This window comes from Oryctolagus cuniculus, chromosome 13 (genome assembly GCF_964237555.1).
Source record: "Oryctolagus cuniculus chromosome 13, mOryCun1.1, whole genome shotgun sequence".
In the NCBI taxonomy this organism is placed as follows: Eukaryota; Metazoa; Chordata; class Mammalia; order Lagomorpha; family Leporidae; genus Oryctolagus; species Oryctolagus cuniculus.
This window is the reverse complement of record NC_091444.1, coordinates 37066011-37091566: the sequence shown is the minus strand read 5'-3', so window position 1 is coordinate 37091566 and position 25556 is coordinate 37066011. Positions and strand designations below refer to the sequence as shown.

Genomic DNA, 25556 nt, shown 5'->3' with positions numbered 1-25556 from the left:
AACTTTTTGAGGAAGTGCCAAACTGTTTTCCACAGTAACTGGAACCGTTTTAAATCCCACCAGCAATGTATGAGAGATCCAGTTTTCAGTAAAATATCCTTCCCAACACTGATTTCTCTCCCTCTCCTTCTCTCTCTCTCTAATTATCCTCATGCTAATGAACACTAAGTGCTATTTTTGGGGGGTCATCCTTTAAGTGATCTGTAGGCATAAAGGGTAGGGCTTTGAGTGGAGTTTTCTAAGATATGGCAAAGATTTCCGGGAATTTGGTGACTGCCCATTTTCTGGCTTGTTTAGGAAATGTCGTGTCATCAGGTGGAAGTAGGAGTGTCAGCTATGGTAATCCCATTATAATATTATAGGTCACAGGAAGCAGCCATGTTGGATATTTTCAGCTGATGCCTTGCTACAGTAAGAGTAATGGTTACTGTCAGACCACTCTAGGGGAAGGTGTGGTGACATATTTCCTTTAGCTCTTTTTCTGATCCCTGATAATGATATTGAACAGCTTTTCATGTGCTTGTGGGATATTTTTGTATCTTTTTTGGAGAAATGTCTTTTCAAATTTTTTTGCCCCAAATTGTTCTTTTTATCGTGTTGTAAGAATCAATCCCTTTGTTTTTTTCTGTCTCAGAAATAGCTTTTGATCCTCACTGTTGAGCTTGGAATGTAATTAAATAGCCCTATCCTTGAAAATTCATCCAAGGCCTAGCTGTTGTTTTTTAAGGATGATAGTAATTGAGCAAACAATATTTCTGTGTTCTGACTGGAGGAGGATTTTCTTTATTTTCCATAAAAATGTTTTAAAAGTAGATTGTAACTGGCTTATTTCGCTAAGCATAATAGACAAATATGTTTCCTGTGATTTGTGGTAACTAATACACAGAATACAAAAATAATTACATAGATAAAATTGACATTTTGAAATTTGATTATTATTTATAGCCCTGTCTGTATTCTTGAGGACAGTGGTTTTTCTACTTTACTACTTATTGAGTTCTGTATTAGGTGAAGGGTTGAACTTGTGATTATAAAGAACATTGAAATTATGTCATTGTAAAAATTGAAAGGAGGGCAAGTGGGAGGGAGGGAAGGGTGGGAAGTATCATTATGTTCTTAAAACTGTGTATATGAAATACATGAGATTTGTTCCCTTTTTACATGTAAAATTTTTTTAAAAAGTAAAACAAAAAACAACAATAAAAGTAAAACAATAAACAGTTTTTAAAGTAAAACAAAATAAAAAGTAGATTGTTATGGAGTATTTTCTCTTTGTCAGTGCTGTGATTTAGATTTGGATAACTCTTATTAGCAAATTAGGGATAGCCTGATAAAGCATCTTTGGTTGGTACTATTATGGGAGCTCATGGGGAATCTGGACAACTACCTATTGGCCTGTTGCAGAAGAAATTCATGCATGCTACAGAAAGTTGGACTAGATGCCCTTTGAGATTCTTTCCAGCTCAAAGCTTCTGTTTTTACTGCCTACAGCTGAGATTTGTCCAAGTGAAATGGTATGAAAAATCTTATTTTCATCATCATTGTGTAAAGAATTTTATTGTAAAGGTAATGTAGATTTATATTTTGAAAACAACATTATTATACATCACTGTTTTTAAAAAAAAATGTTTTACCTTTTACAGTTGACATAGTTTGCTTTTCTACAATTCTAAAGATGTGTTTTTTTCTTACAGATTGGCAAGACATCTACAAAAAGAAGCCCAAGCTCAACACAATAATTCTGAATTTACCGAAGAACAAAAGGTATCAAAGTAATCTCTAGATATAGCAGATTCTAAATGAAAAGGGTTAGCAGAAAACTAACGAAAACTGTTATACTTAAGGAAAAAGAATGATAAGGATTATGCCCTAACATTAAGCAATCATTTAGAGGTACCATATGATTTATCACTTCACAAATTTCTGTCCTCAGCCATTTAGGCTTTGGTTAACTTTAGTGAAGATGTCTACATTTTAGTTGAGGAGGGGAAACCCAGAGATGGAGTTTGACTAGGGTCACTTGGGAAAATAGAAGGATTGTAAGTAAATGCAGTCCACTTCAATGTTTGTTTAACTCTTTCATAACTCCTCGTCTGTCTCTTAAAACACGTACACACAAACCATATAAAAACCAAACCCAGAAAACCCACCAGTGAAAAACTTAGTTCAAGTCAAGAATTTGACATAAACAGTTGTCAACAAAACAAATACAAGAGGTTGCAAAATATTTCAATGATGCCTTTTCTCCTTGAATTAAAACTTTTTGTGAGTCAAGTTGATCTCCTGAATTATGAGATTATGAAAACTGAGATACTTTAAAGAAGCTTTATTCTAACTAAAAGAGTGAGAAGAAATGGAAGGAAACAACTCCGTTTTCCCCTGACACAGAGTATTTAGTGTTAAGTCAACTTTTAATCAGTCTCTCATCTCTTAAAAAAAAAAAAAGGTAGTGTGAAAACTATGGTGACTTAATTTGCTCTTATTTCTCCACAAGTAGAATGGGAGGAATTTTTTGCACACTTTTTTTTTTTTTAAGATTTATTTATTTATTTGATAGAGTTACACAGAAAGAGGAGAAGCAGTGAGAGAGAAGTCTTCCATCTGATGGTTCACTCCCCAATTGGCCGCAAAGGCCTTAGCTGTGCCGATCTGGAGCCAGGAGCTTCTTCCGGGTCTCCCATGTGGGTGCCGGGGCCCAAGGACTTGGGCCATCTTCTACTGCTTTCCCAGGCCACAGCAGAGAGCTGGATCAGAGGTGGAGCAGCTGGTCTTGAACCGGCGCCCATATGGGGTGCTGGCAGTTCAGGCCAGGGCGTTAACCCGCTGTGCCACAGCGCCAACCCCTTTTTGCACACTTTTAAACTAAGCTGAAACAAATCTGTTTTAGTTGATAGACCTCTATTCTTTTGATCCTTATTCATAGATATTTGGGAAGAAAAAGCCCAAGCACCATATTAGTCATATTTCTTGTGTGTTAGTGTATTTGCACCTTAAAAATATTTAAGATCTACATTATCTAATGTACTTTTGTTTTTTTGCCAAAAAGTCATTTTGCTATTATTTTAACAGGACATTTTTCTTCTTTTTCTTTAATATTTGTTAACGTCCTCACTAGATTTGCAACAACACTTGGGGTTGTAGCCCTGGAAACTAGTTTCCGCTGAGGAAATGACTGATTTACTAAAGGAAAGGAATGAAGACTATATGTACCTCTGTAAGATTTTTGTGGAATCTGGCTAGGAATAGTTGGGAAGTGAATAGCTAGTGTGACAGAACTGAGAGTTAAAACACCTAAATTTTAATGAGCAGAAACTTAGGTATCTAGATATCTAAATTAATAGCTAACAAGTATATTACGAATATGGAAACAAAAACTTAGAGAATTTAAAAAAATCTTTAATGACCCCATATTTTTTCTAACATCAGCTTCTTAAGTATAGGAATTATGAGGCCAGCGCTGAGGCTTTCTAGGCTAATCCTCTGCCTGCGGTGCCGGCACTCCGGGTTCTAGTCCCGGTTGGGGCGCCAGATTCTGTCCCGGTTGCTCCTCTTCCAGTCCAGCTCTCTGCTATGGCCTGGGAAGGCAGTGGAGCATGGCCCGGGTGCTTGGGCCCTGCATCCACATGGGAGACCAGGAGGAAGCACCTGGCTCCTGGCTTCGGATCAGTGCAGCGAGCCAGCCATAGCGGCCACTTGGGAGGTGAACCAATGGAAGGAAGACCTTTCTTTCTGTCTCTTTCTCTCTCACTGTCTAACTTTGCCTGTCAAAAAAAAAAAAAAAAAAAAAAGGAATTATGAGTATGAGCCATGTGACTTCAAATGTAAAATGATTTGACCTAAAACATACCAAAATTACCACAACAAAATACCTTCTCAAGAAATGAGCCTTGTCTTGTAATGATTAGATTAAAGAGAAAGGATTAACTTTTTCTTAGTTGTGTTTAACTATCTAAGACTGAAGCTGGTGTTTGATGATGTTGCTTATTTTTTTTAAGGTTTATTTTTTATTTGAAAGGTAAGTTGACAGAAGGAGAGGCAGAGAGAGAAGTCTTCCATCCCTTGGTTCACTCCCCAAATGGCCACATTGGCCAGGGCTGGACTGAAGCCAGGAGCCAGAAGCTTCATTCAGGTCTCCCACATGGGTGCAGGGGCCCAAGCACTTGGGCCATCTTCTGCTGCCTTCCCAGGTGCATTAGCAGGGAGCTGGATCAGAAATGGAGCAGTAGGGACTTGAGCCAGCGCCCATATGGGATGCTGGCACTGCAGGCTGTGGTTTAACCCACTACACCACAGTGCCAGCCCCTGCTTATTCTTTAATTGATAACTCAGCAGCCCGCTGTCAGCTGTTTCCTTTCAGTTTACCCTTGCTTATAGATCTTGCACTCTAAAAGATCTGGCAGTCAGTGACCTAGAGGAGAGAGCAGATCTTTGGGATCAGAAGACTTAAGGGTCTTAGGTCCTGTCTTTGGCCCATATGTATGAAATGAGAGATCAGAGAAACCTAAATGATCCCAAAAGGTATCCCTAAATCTTCCAATGACTGCTGCCTTTGCGCTATTCTACCCCTCCTCCTCTCTTGGAGGCCTGCTTTCCAAGGTAATTTATAAAGCCTGCCAGGAGGCATTTATGAGTACAAAGAGAAGTTGTGCTAGCTTATTCCTTAGTTTTGGAGAAGGACTCCCAAATCACTATGTGCTATATTATGAATATAAGACAAATTGTATATATTTAAAAGTTTAAGTTTCTTTAAAAATACAAGTGAAACATTCACAGTGGAACCAAAAATCTCAAAGTGCACAGAAGCCTTATTTGAATGTCACATAAGGAAAAAGTTGTCAGAGGTTCCAAGTTAATGAAAGATTAGGAAACATCTTCCGAAAGCGTACCGGAGAACACTGACACTGAGCAATTAATACATATTATTTGAACTGAGGTGGTTTTAATGTGCTCATGTGTATGTTGAATAGTTTAAACACTTTGGGTATGCAGCCTTTTAAAACTTAATTGTTTTTTGAAGTCCTTCTGCCTTTTTAGAACATTTTTTGGGTCTAGTGTTCTGAAGAACATATTAGAAATATTGATATTAGCTGTTAGGCCTGCAAAATTAATTGAATGATAGACTTGGATCCTATGCTGAAGGAGGAGAAAGATCAATTGTTTTCCTCAACAGAAGAAGATGGGGAATGTTCCTTCTATTATTCTGAGCAGTTACTCTTTATGTTTTCCAACTTGAATTGAATTTTGTATGCTGTTACTATTTTCAGGGCTGGTGTAGCTATGGCAAATTTTAGAGAAGAAAGAAGCTTTAAAAAAGAACCAACTATATTTCTTTCCTTTTTTTAAGATTTATTATTTGAAAGGCAAAGTTACACAGGCAGAGAGAGAAAAAGATATCTTCCATCCACTGGTTCACTCCCCAAATAGCCCCATTGACTGGAGCTGGGCTATTCTGAAGCCAGGAGCTTCTTCCGGGTCTCCCATGTGGGTACAGGGGCCATCTTCTACTGCTTTCCCAGGCCACAGCAGCGAGCTGGATCAGAAGTGGGAGCAGCCAGGACTCACACTTGCATCCATATGGGATGCTGGCACTGCAGGCAGCGGCTTTACCTGCTATGCCACAGTGCCGCCGCCCCCCCCCCCAACTATATTTCTAAAGCACTTCCTCTATTATTGTCTAGTTCACAGTGAGCTCTCAGAAAAATATTTGATGGACAAATGCTTTGTTGGATTTTAGGTTATTGTTATATGAACATCATAAGATAACTCCTGAGTTTGGAGAGAATAAGATACATTTTGAACATATTTATTTAAATCTAAAGAATTCTAAAGCAGACCTATTGATTTCTCTCAGCTTTAGTAAATTGCTGACAAATGGTACAAAAACTTTGCCTTTTTGTCTTCTTCCTCATCTCAAAAATCTGGCTTAAAATAAGAAAGTTTGTGATTCTTACTCCCTCATGATCAGTTTGCTTTCATTTCCGTTCTCAATAGTTTTGTCATTATAACAACTGGCTTAGTAGCCAACAAATTGCTGCCAAAGGCTTTCATTCCACTGAATTCCCTCCTTTGGTGTAGTAGATTTTTCTCATCTAAGTTTCTGGACAGAATAGAACATCCTGTCTTATGATGCTTAGAAAGTCTTTGCCTGTTTTGTGTCAGATTTGGTGGTAATGAGAACCCCAATACTGTATGCTGGTTTTAGATTTTACATTGCCCCTTCCCCGCATTTCACCTCTACCTCCTTCCTACCTCTCCCCACTCTGCCCTAGCTACACAGTAGGCAACTGGCTGTTTAAGTATAAAAAGTAAGTCTGGATTAAGTGAGAGTACATTACTTGTTGTATATTTTTAAAGCTGTTTTTCCTTATATAAATGGAGTACATTTTAGCAAAATTAGCTTACCTCTTATTTTTAACCCATCCTTTCCTGTAAGTCATCTTTTGAGATGTCAGTTTTGCTAGTAACGATAAAATAAAATAACCAGTATTCTGAAAATAAGAACATTTTCCATTTCTGTACCATATTAAGTTATATAAGCAGTTAATTTTAATGAAGTGCTAGTGGGTCTTTCTATAATTAAATGCTTTTAGTGCTTAGTCTTAATGTATGTTCATTGTCGGTACTTATACTCATGTGAACTTGTGCTTCTTAATCGTTTTTCTGAACTGTATATTTCTTTTTCTTTTTCTTTTTTTTTTTTTTTTTTTTTTTTGACAGGCAGAGTCAGACAGTGAGAGAGAAAGAGACAGAGAGAAAGGTCCTCCTTTTTCTGTTGGTTCACCCCCCAAAATGGCCGCAGCGGCCGGTGCACTGTGCCGATCCGAAGTCAGGAGCCAGGTGCTTCCTCCTGGTCTCCCATGCGGAAACAGGGCCCAAGCACCCGGGCCATCCTCCACTGCCTTCCCAGGCCACAGCAGAGAGCTGGCCTGGAAGAGGAGCAACCGGGACAGAATCTGGTGCCCCGACCAGGACTAGAACCCACAGTGTCGGCGCCGCAGGCAGAAGATTAGCTTAGTGAGCTGCGGCACCGGCTGAACTGTATATTTCTAAGAAAGGTGAAATAACTATTAGCAAGTACTAGGTTTTGACATCAATAAATTCTACATGTTTTCAAAGTTAATGCTACAGTAGAAATTATAGCGTTCCACTTTTTTAATACTGAGGTTGGGTGTGGTTCCTTAAAATAGTTATGAATAATGCCTATTGGTCTTTTGCCATAGTTAAGTAGATTTCTGTATAAAAAGTTTAACTTTTTCTATTTCTGCTTAGCTTGAAGAACTGTTTAAATTTAAAATAGTTGGGCTCAACTCTCTCTCTCTCTCTCTCTCTCACACTGTCTAACTCTGCCTGTCCAAAACAAAAAAAAAATAATAAATTTAAAATAGTTTGTTAGTGGGCTAATAGTTGAACAACATTTTACCTTAAATTTTAAAAGCATGAAATCAAATGGATTTTATAGTAAAAAGGAAAAGAAGCTAACTAATCTTTTTATGCATTTATTTAAATTTTTTATTTTTTAGAAAATTTATTTGAAAGGCAGAGAGACTGTATTAGAACCAGAGAGAGACATATACAGACAGACAGAGATCTTTTATCTACTGGTTCACTTCCAAATGTCTGCAACAGCCAGGGCTGGGCAAGGCTGAAGTCAGGAGCCAGGAACTCAATGCCTGGTCTACATGGGTGGCACTTGAGCTGTCACCTGTCTCCCAGGGTGCACATTAGCAAGTAGCTGGAACAGGAGCAGAGTGCAGCCTTAAACCCAGTCTTAACCACTACACTCCAACACCTGCCTCATAATTAATATTTTAAAATATTTAGTCACTGATTTAGCTCATTTAACAAAATCTTTTCTACAAATCAATTTTTTAAAATTCATTTTATTTATTTGAAAAAGTTACAGAGAGAGGTAGAGAAAGAAAGAGATCTCCCATCTGCTGGTTCAGTCCCCAAATGGCCACGATGGAGCTGAGCCCATCTGAAGCCAGGAGCCAGAAGCTTCTTCCAGGTCTCACATGTGGGTGCGGGGGCCTAAACTGTTGGGCCATCTTCCACTGCTTTTCCAGGCACATTAGCAGGGAGCTGGGTTGGAAGTGGAACAGCCAGGACTTGAGCTGGCACACATATGGGATGCTGGCACTACATGTCTGGACTTTAACCCACCATGCCACAGCATCAGCCCCTACAAAATCAATTTTAAAGGAATATACAAAGTGGGGCCAGTGTTGTGGAGTAGTGAGTAAAGCTTCCGCCTGTTGACACCGGCGTCCCATTTAGGCACTGGTTTATGTCCCAGCTGATCTTCCAATCCAGCTCCCTGCTAATGCACCTGGGAGGGCAGCAGAGGATGGCCCAAGTGCTTGGGCCCCTGCATCCACATGGGAGACCCAGAGGAAGGTCCTGGCTCCTGGTTTTGAAATCTACTCAGCTTCGGCCATTGTGGTCATTTGCGGAGTGGACCAGCAGGTAGAGATCTCTTTCTGTCTCAACCTTTCTCTCTCTGTAATTCTGCCTTTCAAATAAATAAAAAAAGAAATATAAAAAGTTACAACTGGCTGGTATTAAAAGTATGCTGCTTGGGGCTGGCGCTGTGGTGTAACGGATAAAGCCGCTGCCACAGTGCAGGCATGCCGTATGGGCACCGGTTCAAGTCCCAGCTGCTCTACTTCCCATCCAGCTGTCTGCTATGGCCTGAGAAAGCAGTAGAAGATGACCCAAGTCCTTGGACCCCTGCACCTGCGTGGGAGACCAGGAAGAAGCTCCTGGCTCCTGGCTTTGGATTGGTGTAGCTCTGACTGGCACGGCCAATCGGGGAGTGAACCAGAAGTGAACCAGAGTGAACCTCTCTCTGTCTCTTCCTCTCCTCTCTCTGTGTAACTCTGACTTTCAAATAAATAAATAAATCTTTAAAAAAGTGTGTTGCTTTGTTATATATTTTGCTGTCATTGATGTCTCAGACAAGTTACAAGTACTCTACCTCTCTGTGCTTCGTTTTTCATGCCTATTTAACTTATAGTGAGTATTAAATGAATTAACATTTGCCAATCAGGAGAGCCTGTCATTCAAGTGTTCATTACTTATTACCCATTATTATTATTGCTATTACATTTATAGTTAAAAGTTTTTACTAGTTTCATCAGTGTTGAGTGGTATATTTGAACAGCCGTGATTTGGGGATATAGATTTTATGTACATAACACTTTTTAAAAGGAATTTATTTATTTATTTTGAAAGAGTTAGAGGGAGAGACAGAGACAGAGATCTTTCATCTGCTGGTTCACTCCCCAGACGGCCGCAGTGACCAGAGCTAGGATTGTCTGAAGCTAGGAACCAGGAACTTCCTCTGAGTCTCCCACATAGGTGGCAGGGCCCATCTTCCTCTGCTTTTCTCAGGCTACTAGCAGGGAGCTAGATTGGAAGTGAAGCACCTGGGACATGAAGCTGTGCCCATATCGGATGCCAGAGTCATAGGAGGTGACTTTATTCTCTACATCACAACACTGGCTCCCAAAATGTCATTTTCTTTTCAAAGCATTTCTTTGTATAGGCAGTATAAACATTGTATGTAAATACTTCGCTTGTGGCCTGGATTTATTCCTAATAAAGCATAAATTTCTTTTGGGGAGGACTTCAATGTCTTAATGGGCATGATTGATCTGCCGACTGAGATGGATGTTTCTCGCGTGAGTTTCCTTGTTTCTATCCCAGTCATTGATATTATTGTGATTATTGTTTACCTGGACAGTAGAACTAGCTTGATTGGTTTTTCTTTTAGTCTTTTTTTCTATTTCAACCTATGTGTATACTTTTATCATAACAATCTTCTTAAAGGGCAGATCTGAAAGTGTCTTCTTTTCAGAATTAGTCACAGTTCCTTGGCTGGTCACTGAATGCTCATTTCACAGTGACAACTGCCCCCAGCCCCTTTATCTTTAAAAGCTATCTCCTGAATTCAGTTTGGGACTTCAGACAATTGAACCATGACAATTTTCTAAACTCTTTGTAGAAATTCAGTACGTAGGGTTATTGGAGCTTAACTCCGTAGTAATTGAGTGTCTTACTTTATAATGTTTCTATATGTCTTATCTCATGTAATAGAATATAAGTTTATTACAGGCAAGGATTGTGCCCTAATATTTGTGTCTATTTTATAGCTCATTATGTTACATTAAACAGATCTGACCATAAAATTTGTCACTGTACACCACATATATTGATTTTGCTTTGCATTACTCTTGTGCTTCATTGAACAAGTCAGAGGAAAGCTATAAAGTAAAGCTGTCACCAGAGCAGGCCTGATTTAGAATTTGGTGTATCGCCTGCTAGGTCAGGAGAGGACACGTGCACCTTCTCTCCTTCATCTCAGTCCTTTGCCTCCCACCCATTTCTTTCCTTTAAAGTCTGTAAGATGCTAGAAAGAAATCAATTCATTTAAGAGTCATAGATCTCTTGTCAGTAGAGATTAACTTGATTTTCAACAACTAACAGTTGTAATAATTTGGGCATTAATTTATTTTTCCTACAGAAAACCATAGGCAAAATTGCAACATGCTTGGAATTGCGAAGTGCAGCTTTACAGGTAAATAGAGTTTTTTTCTGCTTCCTAATACAAGAAAAGTAAATTATAATGAACTATCCTGGTAAAACATTAGACATTCATGCCAAAAATAATACTGTCCCAGAAGGATTTTATAACAATGGTACTTCATTTATTAAATTTACACATAAGTGATTTAATTTATATTTATGAATTATAGAAATAAAAGATATGACTTCGTTTTTTTTCTGTTACTTTTAGCATGAATGTTCCAGGAATGCACAAATCAGTTTGAGACTTTTCATTTTCAACCTTAGAAACAAGAAATAGATTCATTTTGATGAGCTAGTTCTTGCTGCTTAAGAGATAGAGTACAGTGAAATCTTTGTAATAAAAAGGTTAATATACCTATTTTAACTTTAGTCCACACAGTCCCAAGAAGAATTTAAACTGGAGGACCTGAAGAAGCTAGAACCAAGTGAGTCTTATTTTATATTTTGTAAAGTGTTATTCCTTTAAAAAGTAGTTACTGTAGATGTTGATTATTTAGTAATGATTGTTGATTTATTTCTGTTAATTTCTATTCCTTTATGATCTTTTTAAAATATCTGTGGTATTATAGTAATTATTGTTTGAATTTCATCTTTATTATAGAATACATGAGATTATATTTGGATCATATATATATTAGCCTTTATTTTGTCTTAATTGCTTTGATGAGGCTATAATTTGATAAACATTTACATAGAATCTAGTGGAAATCTTGTCAGTCACTGATGCTCATTTACGCTACATGCCATCAACAACTAAAGTACAGCTCTTAGAACTGTACTACAAAATGTTTCCTTGTCTCTGTTTTCTTTTCTATAAAACTTGGAAGTAAACAATTCCTTCAAATGTTTTGGTGGTTAGGATGCTGCCAAATAAAGCTTTTTTGTTGTTTCAAATAAACGTTCTCTTAGGAGCAATGTTTGCAGTATGGGCAAAGGCACAGAGTTGACTCTAAGACTGAATGTAAGTCAGTATTCTCTTTTATCATTGAGAAAGATTGCACATCTTAACATTTTGTTAATCAAGAAAGAGTACCTTTTAAGTCAGATTTATAAGTAGATAATCACAAAATCATAGCATTTTGAAACAGAAAAGAGTCTTAAGAGCTAAGTAGTCAGCTTCTCTCACGTTGTGGTGAAGGAACAGATGAAATGATTTGCCCTGCTTCACTTTGACCCTTAGTAGCTGAGCGGGGCCTAAATCTGAGGACATTGGTCATTCTAGCTCTGTTCCCTCTAGTACTCCTTTTGATGTTTCTGTTCCCTGGTGAAAAGGCAAAAGAACATATTTTTCTCTTACAGCCGAGAGAGAATGTTACGTGTCAGTTCCACAAGCTACTAATTCCTAATTCTTTTATAGCAAGTCTGATAAAGATGTTACTGAGGTAGTCAAAATGGAATTGTAATTACAGGTCCAGAATAGGAAAGGAGTTCTCAGAGTCTGCACTGAAGGAAGTCTGGTTTCTGTTGTTTGAACTGGTAGAAGAACAAAAACAACTGGACATTTGTTGTGACTCTGGTGGCTTTTCCACAGTGGTTAGGTGATCATATTTCATCTCTTCAGAACACTATCCTTGTGAATGTGGCAAGAAGTATGACAAACTGTGTCATTTAATACTTTTGGTTGCTTTATATAATCTAGATCATGAACTTTTTGTTGCAAGAAACATGATTTTACATTGAGAAATAGTTCTTTTTTTAATATTTAATTTTATTTGTTTGAAAGGCAGAGAGAGAGGGAGAGACCGAGAGAGAGAGAGGGAGAGACAGAGAGAGAGAGAGAAAGCGCAAGAGCTTCTATCTGGTGTTTCACCTCTCAGTGGCCGCAACGGCCAGGGCTGAGCCGATCTGAAGCCGGGAACCTCCTCTAGGCCTCCTGCGTGGGTGCAGGGCCCACATAGAGTTACCAGCTCTATGTGATGACTGATTTATTTTATGTCTATGAATTTACCTATTTTGGACATTTTATCTAACTGGAGTAATATATGATTTTTCATGACTGGCTAGATATTGTTTAAAGAAAAGCAATAAAAAATAATCAGGGTTTTGGTTTTCTCAATTGGTCACTATTTTCCATTAATTTTGTCTTTCTGTTTCCAAACAAAATTTACGGAAAGCTAGGATGGCAATAAAAATTATAAGTCCTCTAAGATTTAGTATTTCTTTTTTCAAAAAAAAATTTATTTATTTATTTATTTGAAAATCAGAAATAGGAGGAGAGAGAATGAGAAAGAGAGATTTTTCCATCTGCTGGTTCACCCCCAAAACAGCCACAATGGCCAGCATTGGGCCAGGCCAAAGTGAGGAGCCAGGAGCTTCTTCCAGATCTCCCATGTGGGTGCAGGAGCCCAAGCACTTGGACCATCTTCTGCTTTCCCAGGTGCTTTAGCAGGAAGCTGGATCAGAAGTAGAACAGCCGGGACTCAAACTGGAACCCATATGGGATGCTGACATAGCAGACAGAGTCTTAACCTTCTATGCCACAGCACTGGCCCCTTATTATTTCCTACAAAAATTCTCAACTGTTTGTCCTGTTGCCTCTTAGGATCTTTAATTGGCAATAACAATTATTGTTTTTAAGAGATGCCAAGGGCCGGCGCCGCGGCTCACTAGGCTAATCCTCCGCCTAGCGGCGCCGGCACACCGGGTTCTAGTCCCGGTTGGGGCGCCGGATTCTGTCCCGGTTGCCCCTCTTCCAGGCCAGCCCTCTGCTGTGGCCAAGGAGTGCAGTGGAGGATGGCCCAGGTGCTTGGGCCCTGCACCCCAGGGGAGACCAGGAAAAGCACCTGGCTCCTGGCTCCTGCCATCGGATCAGTGCGGTGCGCCGGCCGCAGCGCGCAGGCCGCGGCGGCCATTGGAGGGTGAACCAACGGCAAAGGAAGACCTTTCTCTCTGTCTCTCTCTCTCACTGTCCACTCTGCCTGTCAAAAAAAATAAATAAATAAATAAATAAATAAAAAAAAAAAAAAAGAGATGCCAAGCTCTTGGATCCATCTTTTCCACTGCGTTTTGCTAATGACTACTCTGCCACTTGCCTGAGACCTGATCCTGCTGTAAACAGCAGGGATGAGTTTTAGGGTCACTGAGACCAGCCTATGTTTCTTTCACTATACTCTGTTATTAATACTTTTATGGTGGTGCAGTATTGACGTCAATCCTGAATAGCATAGTTCTCCAGTTCAAAGCTCCTGAGAGATCACTGACCCATATGTTAGTGGAAGATTGGACTACAATCTGAGTCACTCTCTCTTTTTTAAAATTTATTTTATTTATTTGGAAAGCAGAGTGTCAGAGGGAGGGAGATATACAGAAATCTTCCATCCCTTGGTGTACTCTGCAAATGACCACAACAGATAGGGCTGGGCCAGGCTGAAGCGAGGACCCCGAAATTCTATTTGGGACTTCCATGTGGGTGACAGAGATCCAAATATATAGGCCATCTTCTGCTGCTTTCCCAGGCCTATTAGTAGAGAACTGGATCCAGAAGTGGAGCAGCTGAGACTTGAACCAGTTCTCTGATACGGGATGCTGGCATAACAGGCCGTGGATTAACCTGCTGTGCCACAACCCTGGCCCCTGCACCAGTCTTCTATTCCTCATTTTTTTTTTTAAAGATTTGGAGTTGGGAATGGAAAGGAAAAATAGTAATAGATGGATTTCTTTTATTCCTTTTATTAATTTGAGTTTAGATAATGCTTGTCATTTGAAAATCTCCCTTTTTGGGTCTTAGACCTTTTAAGAGATTTTTCATCTGCTGTTCCCTTTTTTTATTTTCCATAGAAACTTCATGCATTTCTTAAGTACTACTTTAGGAACATAAGAATTCTTACCATACCCGCCTTTCCCACCCACACTCCCATCCCTCGTCCTCCTCTCTCTACTATTCCTATTCTTGTTTTTTACTAAGTTCTATTTTCACTTAACTTTATATACATACAATTAACTCTATACTAAGTAAAGAATTCAACAAATTGTATGGGGAAAAAAAAACCTGCTGCTCAACAGTCAAGACAAGGGCTGTTCAAAGTCATTACATCTCAAAGTGTCAGTTTCATTTCTAGAGATTATCTTTTTGGTGTTCTATTAATTATCGCAGATCCATGAGAATATATAGTATTTGTCCTTTTGGGACTGGCTTATTTCAATAAGTATGATGTTTTACAGTTTCATCCTTTTTGTTGTAAACGACAATTTCATTTTTTTTAACCACTCTGTAGTAGTCCATGGTGTACATATCCATAATTTCTTTATCCAGTCTTCAGTTGACGGACATTGGGGTTGATTCCATATCTTAGCTATTGTGAATTGAGCTGCAATAAACATAGGGATACAGATAACTCTTTCATATGCTGATTTCATTTCTCTTGGATAAATTCCCAGGAGTGGGATGTCTGGGTCATATGGTAGATCTATATTCAGATTTCGGAGGTATCTCCATACTTCCGCCATACCTCCGTAGTAGCTTTACCAGTTTACATTCCCACCAACAGTGCATTAGGATACCTTTTTTCCTCACATCCTCTCCAGCATTTATTTTCTGTATGAAAGCCGTTCTAACAGGAATGAGGTGAAATCTCATTGTGGTTTTGATTTGCATTTCCCAGATGGCTAGTGATCCTGAGCATTTTTTTCATGTGTCTGTTGGTCGTTTGGATTTCCTCTTTTGAAAAATGTCTGTTTAGGTCCTTGGCTCATCTCTTAAGTGGGTTGCTTGTTTGGTTGTTATGGATTTTCTTGATTTCTTTGTACATTCTGGTTATTAATTCTTTATCAGTTGCATAATTTGCAAATATTTTCTCCCATTCTGTCGGTTGCCTCTTCACTTTCCTGTTTCTTTTGCAGTACAGAAACTTCTCAATTTGATGTAATCCCAAATGTTAATTTTGGCTTTGACTGCCTGTGCCTCTGGGGTCTTTCCAAGAATTATTTGCCTGTGCCAATATCTTGCAGGGTTTCTCCGATGTTCTCTAATAATTTGATGGTGTTGGGTCATAGATTTAATCTTTAATCCATGTTGAGTGGATTTTTGTGTAAGGTGTTAGGTGGAAATCCAATTTTCCCAGCACCATTTGTTGAACAATCTGTCCTTGCTCCAGGAATTGCTTTTCGCTCCTTTGTTGGGGTCTTAAGCCTGAGGCTGGCCCCTGACCAGCAGGGAACACTACAAGCACTCCCCGACAAGGTGAACGGGAAAGGTAAGGTCGACAGGTCAAGAACACAGCAAGCACCCGTGAGTTCTGTCGAAGCAGAAACTATTTTATTGAGGAAGTGTATAGGCTTATAAGGCAGCAGGGGAGCAAATCAGCGAAAAGGTCATGAAGGTGTGGGTGGACCATGCACAGGGGCATCTTAAAGTATAAGGATCATGCACTGTCCCTGTGTCTGGAACTAAAGTGGACCTATCCCTGCAGGTGGTCTGATCTTACGTGGCTTAACTGCAGCAGCCACAAACACACCCCTTGAACATCTGCCAGGCGCCATGTTGTAATGGAGGTTTTAGGCAATGCCCAATACTCCTTAATCAAATATTAATTGGTTATAGTTGCTTGAATTGATTTCTGGTGTTTCTATTCTGTTGCATTGGATTATCGATCTGTTTTTGTACCAGTACAATGCTGTTTTGATTATAATTGCCCTGTAGTATGTCCTGAAATCTGGTATTGTGATGCCTCTGGCTTTGTTGTATAAGATTGTTTTAGGTATTCGAGGTCGTCTGTGCCTCCATATGAATTTCAGAATCATTTTTTCCAGATCTGAGAAGAACGTCGTTGGTATTTTGATTGGTTTCGCATTGAATATATAAATTGCTTTTGGAAGATTGGACATTTTCATGATATTGATTCTTTGAATCCATGAGCATGGCAGATTTTTCCATTTTTTTGTATCTTCTTCCATATCTTTCTTTAAAGTTTTGTAATTTTCATCGTAGAGATCTTTGACATCCTTGGTTATGTTTATTCTAAGGTATTTGATTGTTTTTGTAGCTATTGTGAATGTGATTGATCTTAGCAGTTCTTTCTCGGGTGTGGTGTTGTCTGTGTATACAAAGGCTGTTGATTTTTGTGTATTGATTTTATATCCTGCTACTTTCCCAAACTCTTCTATGAGTTCTAATAGTCTCTTAGTGGAGTTCTTTGGATCGCCTAAATAAAGAATCATGTTATCTGCAAAGAGGGATAGTTTGACTTCTTCCTTCCCAATTTGAATCCCTTTGATTTCTTTTTCTTGCCTAATACCTCTGGCTAAAATTTCCAATAGCATATTGAATAGCAATGGTGAAAGTGGGCTTCCTTGTCTGGTACCGGATCTCAGCAGAAATGCTTCTGATTTTCCCCTATTCAATAGGATGCTGGCTGTGGATTTTTTATAAATTGCCTTGATTGTGTTGAGGTATGTTCCTTCTATACCCAGTTTGCTTAGAGTTTTCATCATGAAAGGGTGTTGTATTTTATCAAATGCTTTCTCTGCATCTATTGAGATAATCATATGGTTTTTATTCTTCAATTTGTTAATGTGATGTATCACATTGATTGATTTACGAATGATGAACCATCCCTGTATACCAGGGATAAATCCCACCCTGTCTGGATGGATGATCTTTCTGATGTGTTGTTGGATTCTATCAGCTAGAATTTTGTTGAGGATTATTGCGTCTATGTTCATCAGGGAAATTGGTCTAATTCTCTTTCTCTGCTGCATCTTTTTCAGGTTTAGGATGCTAGCTGCATAAAAAATTTGGGAGGATTCCCTCTCTCAATTACTTTGAATAGTTTGAGAAGAATTGGAGTTAGTTCTTCATTAAATGTCTGGTAGAATTCAGCAGTGAATCCATCCGGTCCTGAGCTTTTCTTTGTTGGGAGGGCCTTTATTACTGATTTAATTTCTGACTTGGTTATGGGTCTGTTTAGGTTTTCTGTGTCTTCATGGCTCAATTTAGGTAGGTTATATGTACCCAGGAATCTATCCATTTCTGCTAGATTTCCCAGTTTGTTGTCATACAACTCTTTGTAGTAATTTCTTACTACTCTTTTTATTTCTGGGCTGTCTGCTGTTACATTTCCTTTTTCATCTCTATTGATTTGGGTCATCCCTTTTTTTAAGACTTATTTATTTATTTGAAAGAGTTACACTGAAAGAAGGAGAGGTGGGGAGGGGAGGGAGAGGGAGGGAGGAAGGTCTTCTATCTGCTGATTCACTCCCCAGTTGGCGGCAATGGCCGGAGCTGTGCTGATCCAAAGCCAGGAGCCAGGAGCTTCTTTTGGGTCTCCCATTCAGGTGCAGGGGTCCAATGGTTTGGACCATCTTCCACTGCTTTCCCAGGCTGTAGCGGAGAGTTGGATCGGAAGTGGAGCAGCCAGAACTCGAACCGGCACCCATGTGGGATGCAGGTACTGCAGGCGGCAGCTTTACCTACAATGCCATAGTGCTGGCCCCATTTTGCTGATCTTTTGAAAATTTTTTGATTCAATTTTGTCGATTTGTTTTCTAATTATTTCTTTTCTCCTACTAGTTTTGGGTTTGGTTTGTTGTTATTTTTCTAGATCTTTAAGATGCATTGATAGTTCATTTCTTTGGTGCCTTTCCAATTTCTTGATGTAGGCACCTATTGCTATAAACTTTCCTCTTAACACTGTTTTTGCTGTAGCCCATAAGTTTTGATATGTTGTGTTGTCATCTTCATTTGTTTCCAGAAAGTTTTTGATTTCTTCTATGACCCACTGTCCATTAAGGAGCATGTTGTTTAGTCTCCATGTGTTTGCATATGCTCTAGAGATTCCTGAGTTGCTGATTTCCAGCTTCATTTGATTGTAGTCCAAGAAGAGGCATGGTATGATTTCAATTTTTTTTGGATGCTGAGACTTGCTTTATGGCCTAGTATGTGGTCAGTCCTAGAGAAAGTTCCATGCACTGCTGAGAAGAATGTGTATTCTGCAACTGTAGAATGAAAAGTTCTGTAGATATGTTAGTTCTGTTTGGTCTATAGTGTAGATTAAACCTGCTGTTTCCTTGTTGATTTTCTGTCTGGTTGATCTGTCCATTGCTGAAAGTGGGGTATTGAAGTCCCCGATACTATTGTATTAGAGTCCTAAGCTCCCTTTAAATCCCTTAACCTTTTTTTTAAAAGATATTTATTTATTTGACAGGTAGAGTTACAGACAGTGAGAGAGAGATAGAGAGAAAGGTCTTCCATCTGCTAGTTCACTCCCCAAATGGCTGCAATGGCTGGAGCTGTGCTGATCTGAAGCCAGGAGCCAGGTGCTTCTTCCTTGTCTCCCATGCGGGTGCAGGGGCCCAAACACTTGGGCCATCATCCACTGCCCTCCTGGGCCACAGCAGAGAGCTGGACTGGAAGTGGAGCAACCAGGACTAGAACCAGCCCCCATATGGGATGCCGGCGCCACAGCTTGAGGATCAACCCAGTGAGCCATGGCACCGGCCCCTTAACCTTTCTTTTAAATTGCCAGGTGCATATAGTTACATCTTCCTTTTGAATTGATCCCTTAATCATTATATAGTGCTCTTCTTTGTCTCTTTTGACAGTTTTTTTGTTAAAGTCTATTTTGTCTGATATTAAGATGGCTGTGAAGCTCTTTTTTGGTTTCTGTTGGCATGGAATATCTTTTTCCAACATCTCACTTTCAGTCTGCATGCATCTTTGTTGGTAAGATGTATTTCTTGTAGGCAGCAAATAGATGAGTTTTGTTTTTTCAATCCATTCAGCCAGTCTGTGCCTTTTAACTGGGGAGTTGAGGCTGTTTACATTCAGTATGACTATTGATAAGTTATAACTTTGCCCTGCCATTTTTCCAAAATTATTCCTAATTTATACTTTGAATTTCCTTTGATCTTTTTCTTCCTTTACCTTCTTTCATATTGATGACCATGTTTCTGTGTCCCTGTATAGAACACATCCTTAAGCATCTTTTGCAGGGCTGGATGTGTGGTGACAAATTCTTTCAATTTTTGTATGTTATGAAAGGTCTTTGTTTCACCTTCATTCACAAACTAGAGCTTTGCAGGGTATAATATTCTGGACTGACAGTTTTTTTCTCTTAGGACTTGGGCTATATCTCACCAGTTTCTCTTTGACTGCAGGCTTTCTGATGAGAAGTCTGCTGTGAGTCCAGTTGGAGATCCTCTGAAAGTAATGTGGTGTTTCTCTCTTGCACATTTTAGAATCTTTTCTTTATGTTTCACTGTGGTGAGTTTGATGACAGTGTGTCTTGGTGAGGATCTTTTCTGGTCATGTCTATTAGGAATTCTGCGTACTTCCTGTACTTGGACATCTCTTTCTTTATCCAAACCTGGGAAGTTTTCTGCTAATATCTCACTAAAAAGGCCTCCTAATCCTTTCTCTCTCCATGCTTTCAGGAACTCCTAGAACCCAATGTTGGGGTTTTTAATAGTATCCTGTAGATTACCAACAATATTTTTAGATGTCTAATTTCCTCTTGTCTTTGGTTTGACTGTATACTTTCCTGTGCTCTGTCTTCTAAGTCCAATATTCTCTCTTCTGCCTTACTGATTCTGTTTTTAAGGCTCTCAACTGCAATTTGTATTTGTTCTATTGAATTCTCCATTTCCTTTTGATTCCTCCTTAGGATCTCAATTTCATGGGAGAGATTTTCTTTCATGTCCTGTGTAGATTTTAGTAGTTAGTGCGTTTGCTTTTGATTACTTCTATGTAATCTTATGATCAGTTTTTTTAGTTCCATTTCTTGCATATCTTCTAGCTCATCGTCTTTATAGTTTAGTATTGAAGTGTCTTGTTCTTTTGGGAGTGTCATGTTGTCTTCCTTATTCTTGCTTCTTGGATTGTTGCATTTGTGGAGATACCTGTTGGTTTCTCCCTCCCGGCCCCACCCCCACCCTGCTGTGACAGCTTTTTTTTTTTTTTTTTTTTTTTTTTTTTGGTGATAGGCAGAGTTAGAGAGAGAGACAGAGAGAAAGATCTTCCTTCCGTTGGTTCACCCCCCAAATGGCCGCTGTGGCCGGCACACTGTACCGATCCGAAGCCAGGAGCCAGGTGCTTCCTCCTGGTCTCCCATGTAGGTGCAGGGCCCAATCACTTGGGCCATCCTCCACTGCCTTCCCGGGCCACAGCAGAGAGCTGGACTGGAAGAGGAGCAACCGGGACAGAACTGGCACCCCAACCAGGACTAGAACCTGGAGTACCGGTGCCGCAGGTGGAAGATTAGCCTAGTGAGCCGAGGCACCTGCCGTGGCAGCTTTTATCATTGTACTATGACTCTGTAGATAAGTGGATTGTCTGCTTTCAGTGAATCTCTAGAAGCTTGTATTAGGTGTAGCCAGAGAGCTCTGTTCAGTTCTCCAGGGTTAAGGGCATGCCTAAGGTGACACACCCAGGTTTTCTCCACTTTTTTTTTTTTTTTTTTTTTTTTTGGACAGGCAGAGTGGACAGTGAGAGAGAGACAGCGAGAGAGGTCTTCCTTTACCATTGGTTCACCCTCTAATGGCCGCTGCGGCCAGCGCACCACGCTGATCCAAAGCCAGAAGCCAGGTGCTTCTCCTGGTCTCCCATGCGGGTGCAGGGCCCAAGCACTTGGGCCATCCTCCACTGCACTCCTGGGCCACAGCAGAGAGCTGGACTGGAAAAGGAGCAACCGGGACAGAATCTGGCACCCCAAGTGGGACTAGAACCTGGTGTGCCGGTGCCCCAGGCAGAGGATTAGCCTATTGAGCCGCGGCGCCGGCCTCTCTACTTTTTTAAAACTATCTTCCTCTAGACTAGAGCAGTAAGCTCCCTCCCTATTCTACCACCTTGGAAGCTCTCTGGTACTATTGTTTGCTATTGCTTTTTAAAGGGACATAAATGTGTATACTGTATCTCAGTAGTGTGTACTCTGTAATGAGATACTTATTACTTATTTTTATCAAAATTAGACATTTTCTACGAATTGCTGTCAGTGTCTTAGATTAAGTGTCATGAAGCTGGCTCCGTCAAGCTTTCCTTCTGTCAAGCCCCTTCTAAGGAAAATTCCTTTTAAGTATGTTGGACTTTAAAGTAAAATAACTTTAAGTATGTTGGACTCAGTTGATTCATTTTGCCAATGTATTCTTTTTTTTTTTAATCTCCTTAAACTCCTGTCTGACATTCATATTGAAATTGTAAAAGTGACGGGCGCAGCGGCTCACTAGGCTAATCCTCTGCAGCGGCTCACTAGGCTAATCCTCTGCCTGCGGCGCCGGCACCCCAGGTTCTAGTCCCGGTTGGGGCACCGGATTCTGTCCCAATTGCTCCTCTTCCAGTCCAGCTCTCTGCTGTGGCCCAGGAGTGCAATGGAGGATGGCCCAAGTGATTGGGCCCTGCACCCACATGGGAGATCAGGAGAAGCACCTGGCTCCTGGCTTCGGATCAGCGCGGTGCACCGGCCACAGCGCAGCGGCCATTGGAGGGTGAACCAATGGTAAAAGAAGACCTTTCTCTATGTCTCTCTCTCTCTCACTGTCCACTCTGCCTGTCAAAAAAATTTTAAAAAAATTGTAAAAGTACTAATCATTTAATTCTCAGAGATATACCACTGCTTACTAATAAGCCTATCTTCCGTACCACTTCTCTGTAAAATTCCTTTCCGTTAACTCATCCTTCAAGTCTCCACAGAAAGCCCATTTTTCTCTGAAAGCTTCCTCTCTTCTCCCATAATGAAACTCTACCTCCTGTCCTTTATGGCATTTTTTATATCCATTACTATAGTCTGCCCTGCATTATTCTTGCTTACATTTCTCGCATTCCTAAAAAAGATTGTGAGTAACCTTTGCATTTTCTGCAGAGACCTTAATGTAGTGCTTTGTATATAGTATCTTTACAGGATCTTCTTCCATAGTTTAAAAAGTGACTTTTCAGAGGGGAAGCAGTTGCACATTTTGCTTACCACAAAAATGAAACAAGTCAGTCCCCAAAACCGAACACATTTTATCATTTATGTATGCACTGTCTTTAGAGTGTAAGCTTTGGGAAATGCAGGTCCCTGCTTTGTGAGAACAAGCTAGGGGTGCTGCATTTGTACTAGTGAACACATGGTTAGGTATCTGCCAGGAAGTGACCCTAAAAGTATATGTTCTGCCTAGGGAGGCAGTGAGTCCTCAGCCTGTGATGTACACTGTGCTCGTTATAATACATTCTGTGAAATCATAAACTCCTTTTAATCCTCTGAAAATATCACTACTAGTGTTCATGGAAGGAAAACTATACTTGAAAAACATATTAGGAGGTCAGTGTTGTGGTGCAGGGGATTAAGACACCACCTGCAATGCCAGTATTCCGTATGTGGCTGCTGGACTTCTGATCCAGCTCCTCACTAATGTGCCTGGGAAAGCAGTGGAAGATGACTCAAGTGCCACCCACGTGGGAGACCTAGATGGAGTTCTAGGCTCCTGGCTTCAGCTGGACCCAGCCCTCACTGTTTAAGCCATTTGGGGAGTGAACCAGTGGACGGTTCTCTCTCTCTAATACTACCTTTCAAATAAATAAATTTTTAAAGAGTACATTAGAATCTTTTATTTTTTAAAAAGTGGAGATCTTCTGTGCAGTTATAGAATGTGAGAATGGATCTGTTTTTTCTCCCAAAATTATTCATATAAGTTAAATAATTGATATGCTGTAGATGCATAAACAAAATAATGAGAGGCTATTTTGCAAAACAGATATTTCCTTTTCAAGGCATCGACCCCTGAGAAAAGAAAATACTATTTAATTCCTCTACTACAACAACTGATATAGTTTTCAAACTTTTTCTTGGTGATGTTTTATATATATATAAAATGTATGTATATATAAAAATCAATTCTAATATATGTATATATGTATATATATTAGAATTGATTTTCCCATTTTATTAAAATATGACTAATCTTTTTATTTTCTGCTATGAATGACAAATGAATTCTTTTGTCATTTTCTATTCTATCTAGCTCAATACTATTTAAGTTATTAATTTTATTGTTTTACATTAGCAAGTTTACAAAGAATGTTCTTTTGATTAAAAAATAATGGTGCTTTACAGTGAGACCTGCAGTACTAGGATTCTAGTCATCTAGTTGTGGAGAGACTGAATTAAAGTACAATGATACAAGCTAACATTTGTGTGATCTTTAATTTTTTGTACATACACATAAATATTCTCAGCAGTCTCTGAAGGGAGCCGTATTCCTGTTTTAGATTTGGAGAAACTGAGATTCAAATTGGTTAGGCCAGTGTTCAAGTCATTACCGTAATGGTCAGGCTAGGACTTGATTTCAGAACTGCTAACTTTCCGCTTGTCCGGTATTCCTACATCCCTTTTGCTTATGAATTTCAGCTGTGTAGCTCACCTTATTCCTCGAACAAGCCAGGCCAACTCCTGCTGCAGAGCCATTGTTGGTGCTCCAGACTGTTCTCATACCTGGGAAACTCTTACCCCACAGCTATTTGTGGGTGATTCCTCTCATCCTAGGTCATGGCTCAGATATCTTCTAACAGTTTTCCTACCCTGTCCATGGTAGCTGCTCCAGCCAGTTCTCCCCTCCTCTGCTCCATTTACGCAGTCTCCCGTTGGTATCCTTTGTAACACCCATCCCAGCCATGTATTATCTTGTTTATGTGTTGGCGTCCTCATTGTCTACTCTTTGTGATAATGATCGAAGATCCATATTTGAGGGCTAGGATGCTGTGGATCACAGTGTATCTTTAGCATTTAAAGCAGTCATTACAATATTATGGACACTCGACATACATTTTAGAAAGAGAGGAATGCTAAGGGTGATAGCTAAAGGGAGAGAGGGAAAGTAAGAATAAATGTGAATCTAGACACAAGTCTCCAGCTTCTTTGGCATTGGAGGATTTAGTAAAGTACATATATAAGAAGTCTAACAAGCTAATCTGACTCCTGTTGGAGTAAGATATGTAACTGAGGTCGGTATGCCATATCCATTTTAGCTCTAAACTTCATACCTTCGAAATAAAGGCTGAGGGTTGGGAATTTGGCCACTGCTAAGACACTGGTTGGAATGCCTTGGTCCCATGCTGGAGTGCCTGGGTTTGAGTCCTGGTTCTGCTCAATTACAGCTTCCTACTAGTGTGTACTCTGGGAGTCAGTAGGTGATGGGCTCAAGTAGTTCAATTCCTGCCACCCATATAGGAAATCTGGATTGAGTTCCAGGCTCCTGGGCATTTGGGGAGTGATCCAGTGGGGCACTATTTTTCTCTCTGCCTTTCAAATAATAAGAAACAAAACCAAAATAAAGGCTGAATTAGTTACTATGGAATCATGGGAATCTTCTGGATTGGCCAGTTAATGCTGTGAGTTCATCTTTTTTGTAACTGCAGGTAGTGTGAGCCCAAAGGCCAGAGGTGAATATTAAATAACATACTTAAGAAGAGCTGTAACTGTCTCTCTTTAAGTTTACATGCCAGAATACAGTCATGGACATATGTAGCTCTACCACAGCCAGGCAGAGGGGATGGGACTGTGCTGTGTAAAGACCCCTCTTAAGGATAAATCTCCTGTTGTGTACATGTGTGTTTGCCTGTGTAGACACACAGGTATTTATGTGTATATGATAAACTGTATCATTAAAGGGATATGAGAATTACAACCTTGATGCTTCACATCTTACTATTTTGATGGTATTGAGGAGAAGTCTGCTCAGAACAGAGAATAAGAGGTGGTCATATACTTCTCTCTGATTGGTCAGCTTGGATACCAGTGTCTTCTTAATGAAAATGACCCAGGAAGAGGTGGTACCCCATGTCTCACTTAGGGCCTTATATACACGAGAACTATTTTGTGATTAATTTTCCATGAGGACTCTTAAGACTCTGGATCTGACTTCCCTTGGAAATGGGAAAGTACTCTAAAGATACTAGAGCCTGGAGTATACCATCGGAATCTTACTTGTTCAAGACCAGCAATGGACAAATACGGTGTTGCTCTGGAGATTTTAAAATATATATTAATATGCATAATAAT

General features: G+C 39.7%; 1 protein-coding gene across 2 annotated transcripts in view; it reads left to right on the top strand.

Moving 5' to 3' along the window:
* AIDA (axin interactor, dorsalization associated) overlaps positions 1 to 25556 on the top strand; it is a 59252-nt gene that overhangs the window by 12488 nt on the left and 21208 nt on the right. For both annotated transcript variants that reach the window (XM_008268388.4, XM_002717493.5), the window contains exons 2-4: positions 1695 to 1764; positions 10526 to 10579; positions 10961 to 11015. In XM_008268388.4, coding sequence (XP_008266610.1) covers positions 1695 to 1764; positions 10526 to 10579; positions 10961 to 11015 — 179 coding nt within the window. The remainder of the gene's footprint in view (positions 1 to 1694; positions 1765 to 10525; positions 10580 to 10960; positions 11016 to 25556) is intronic.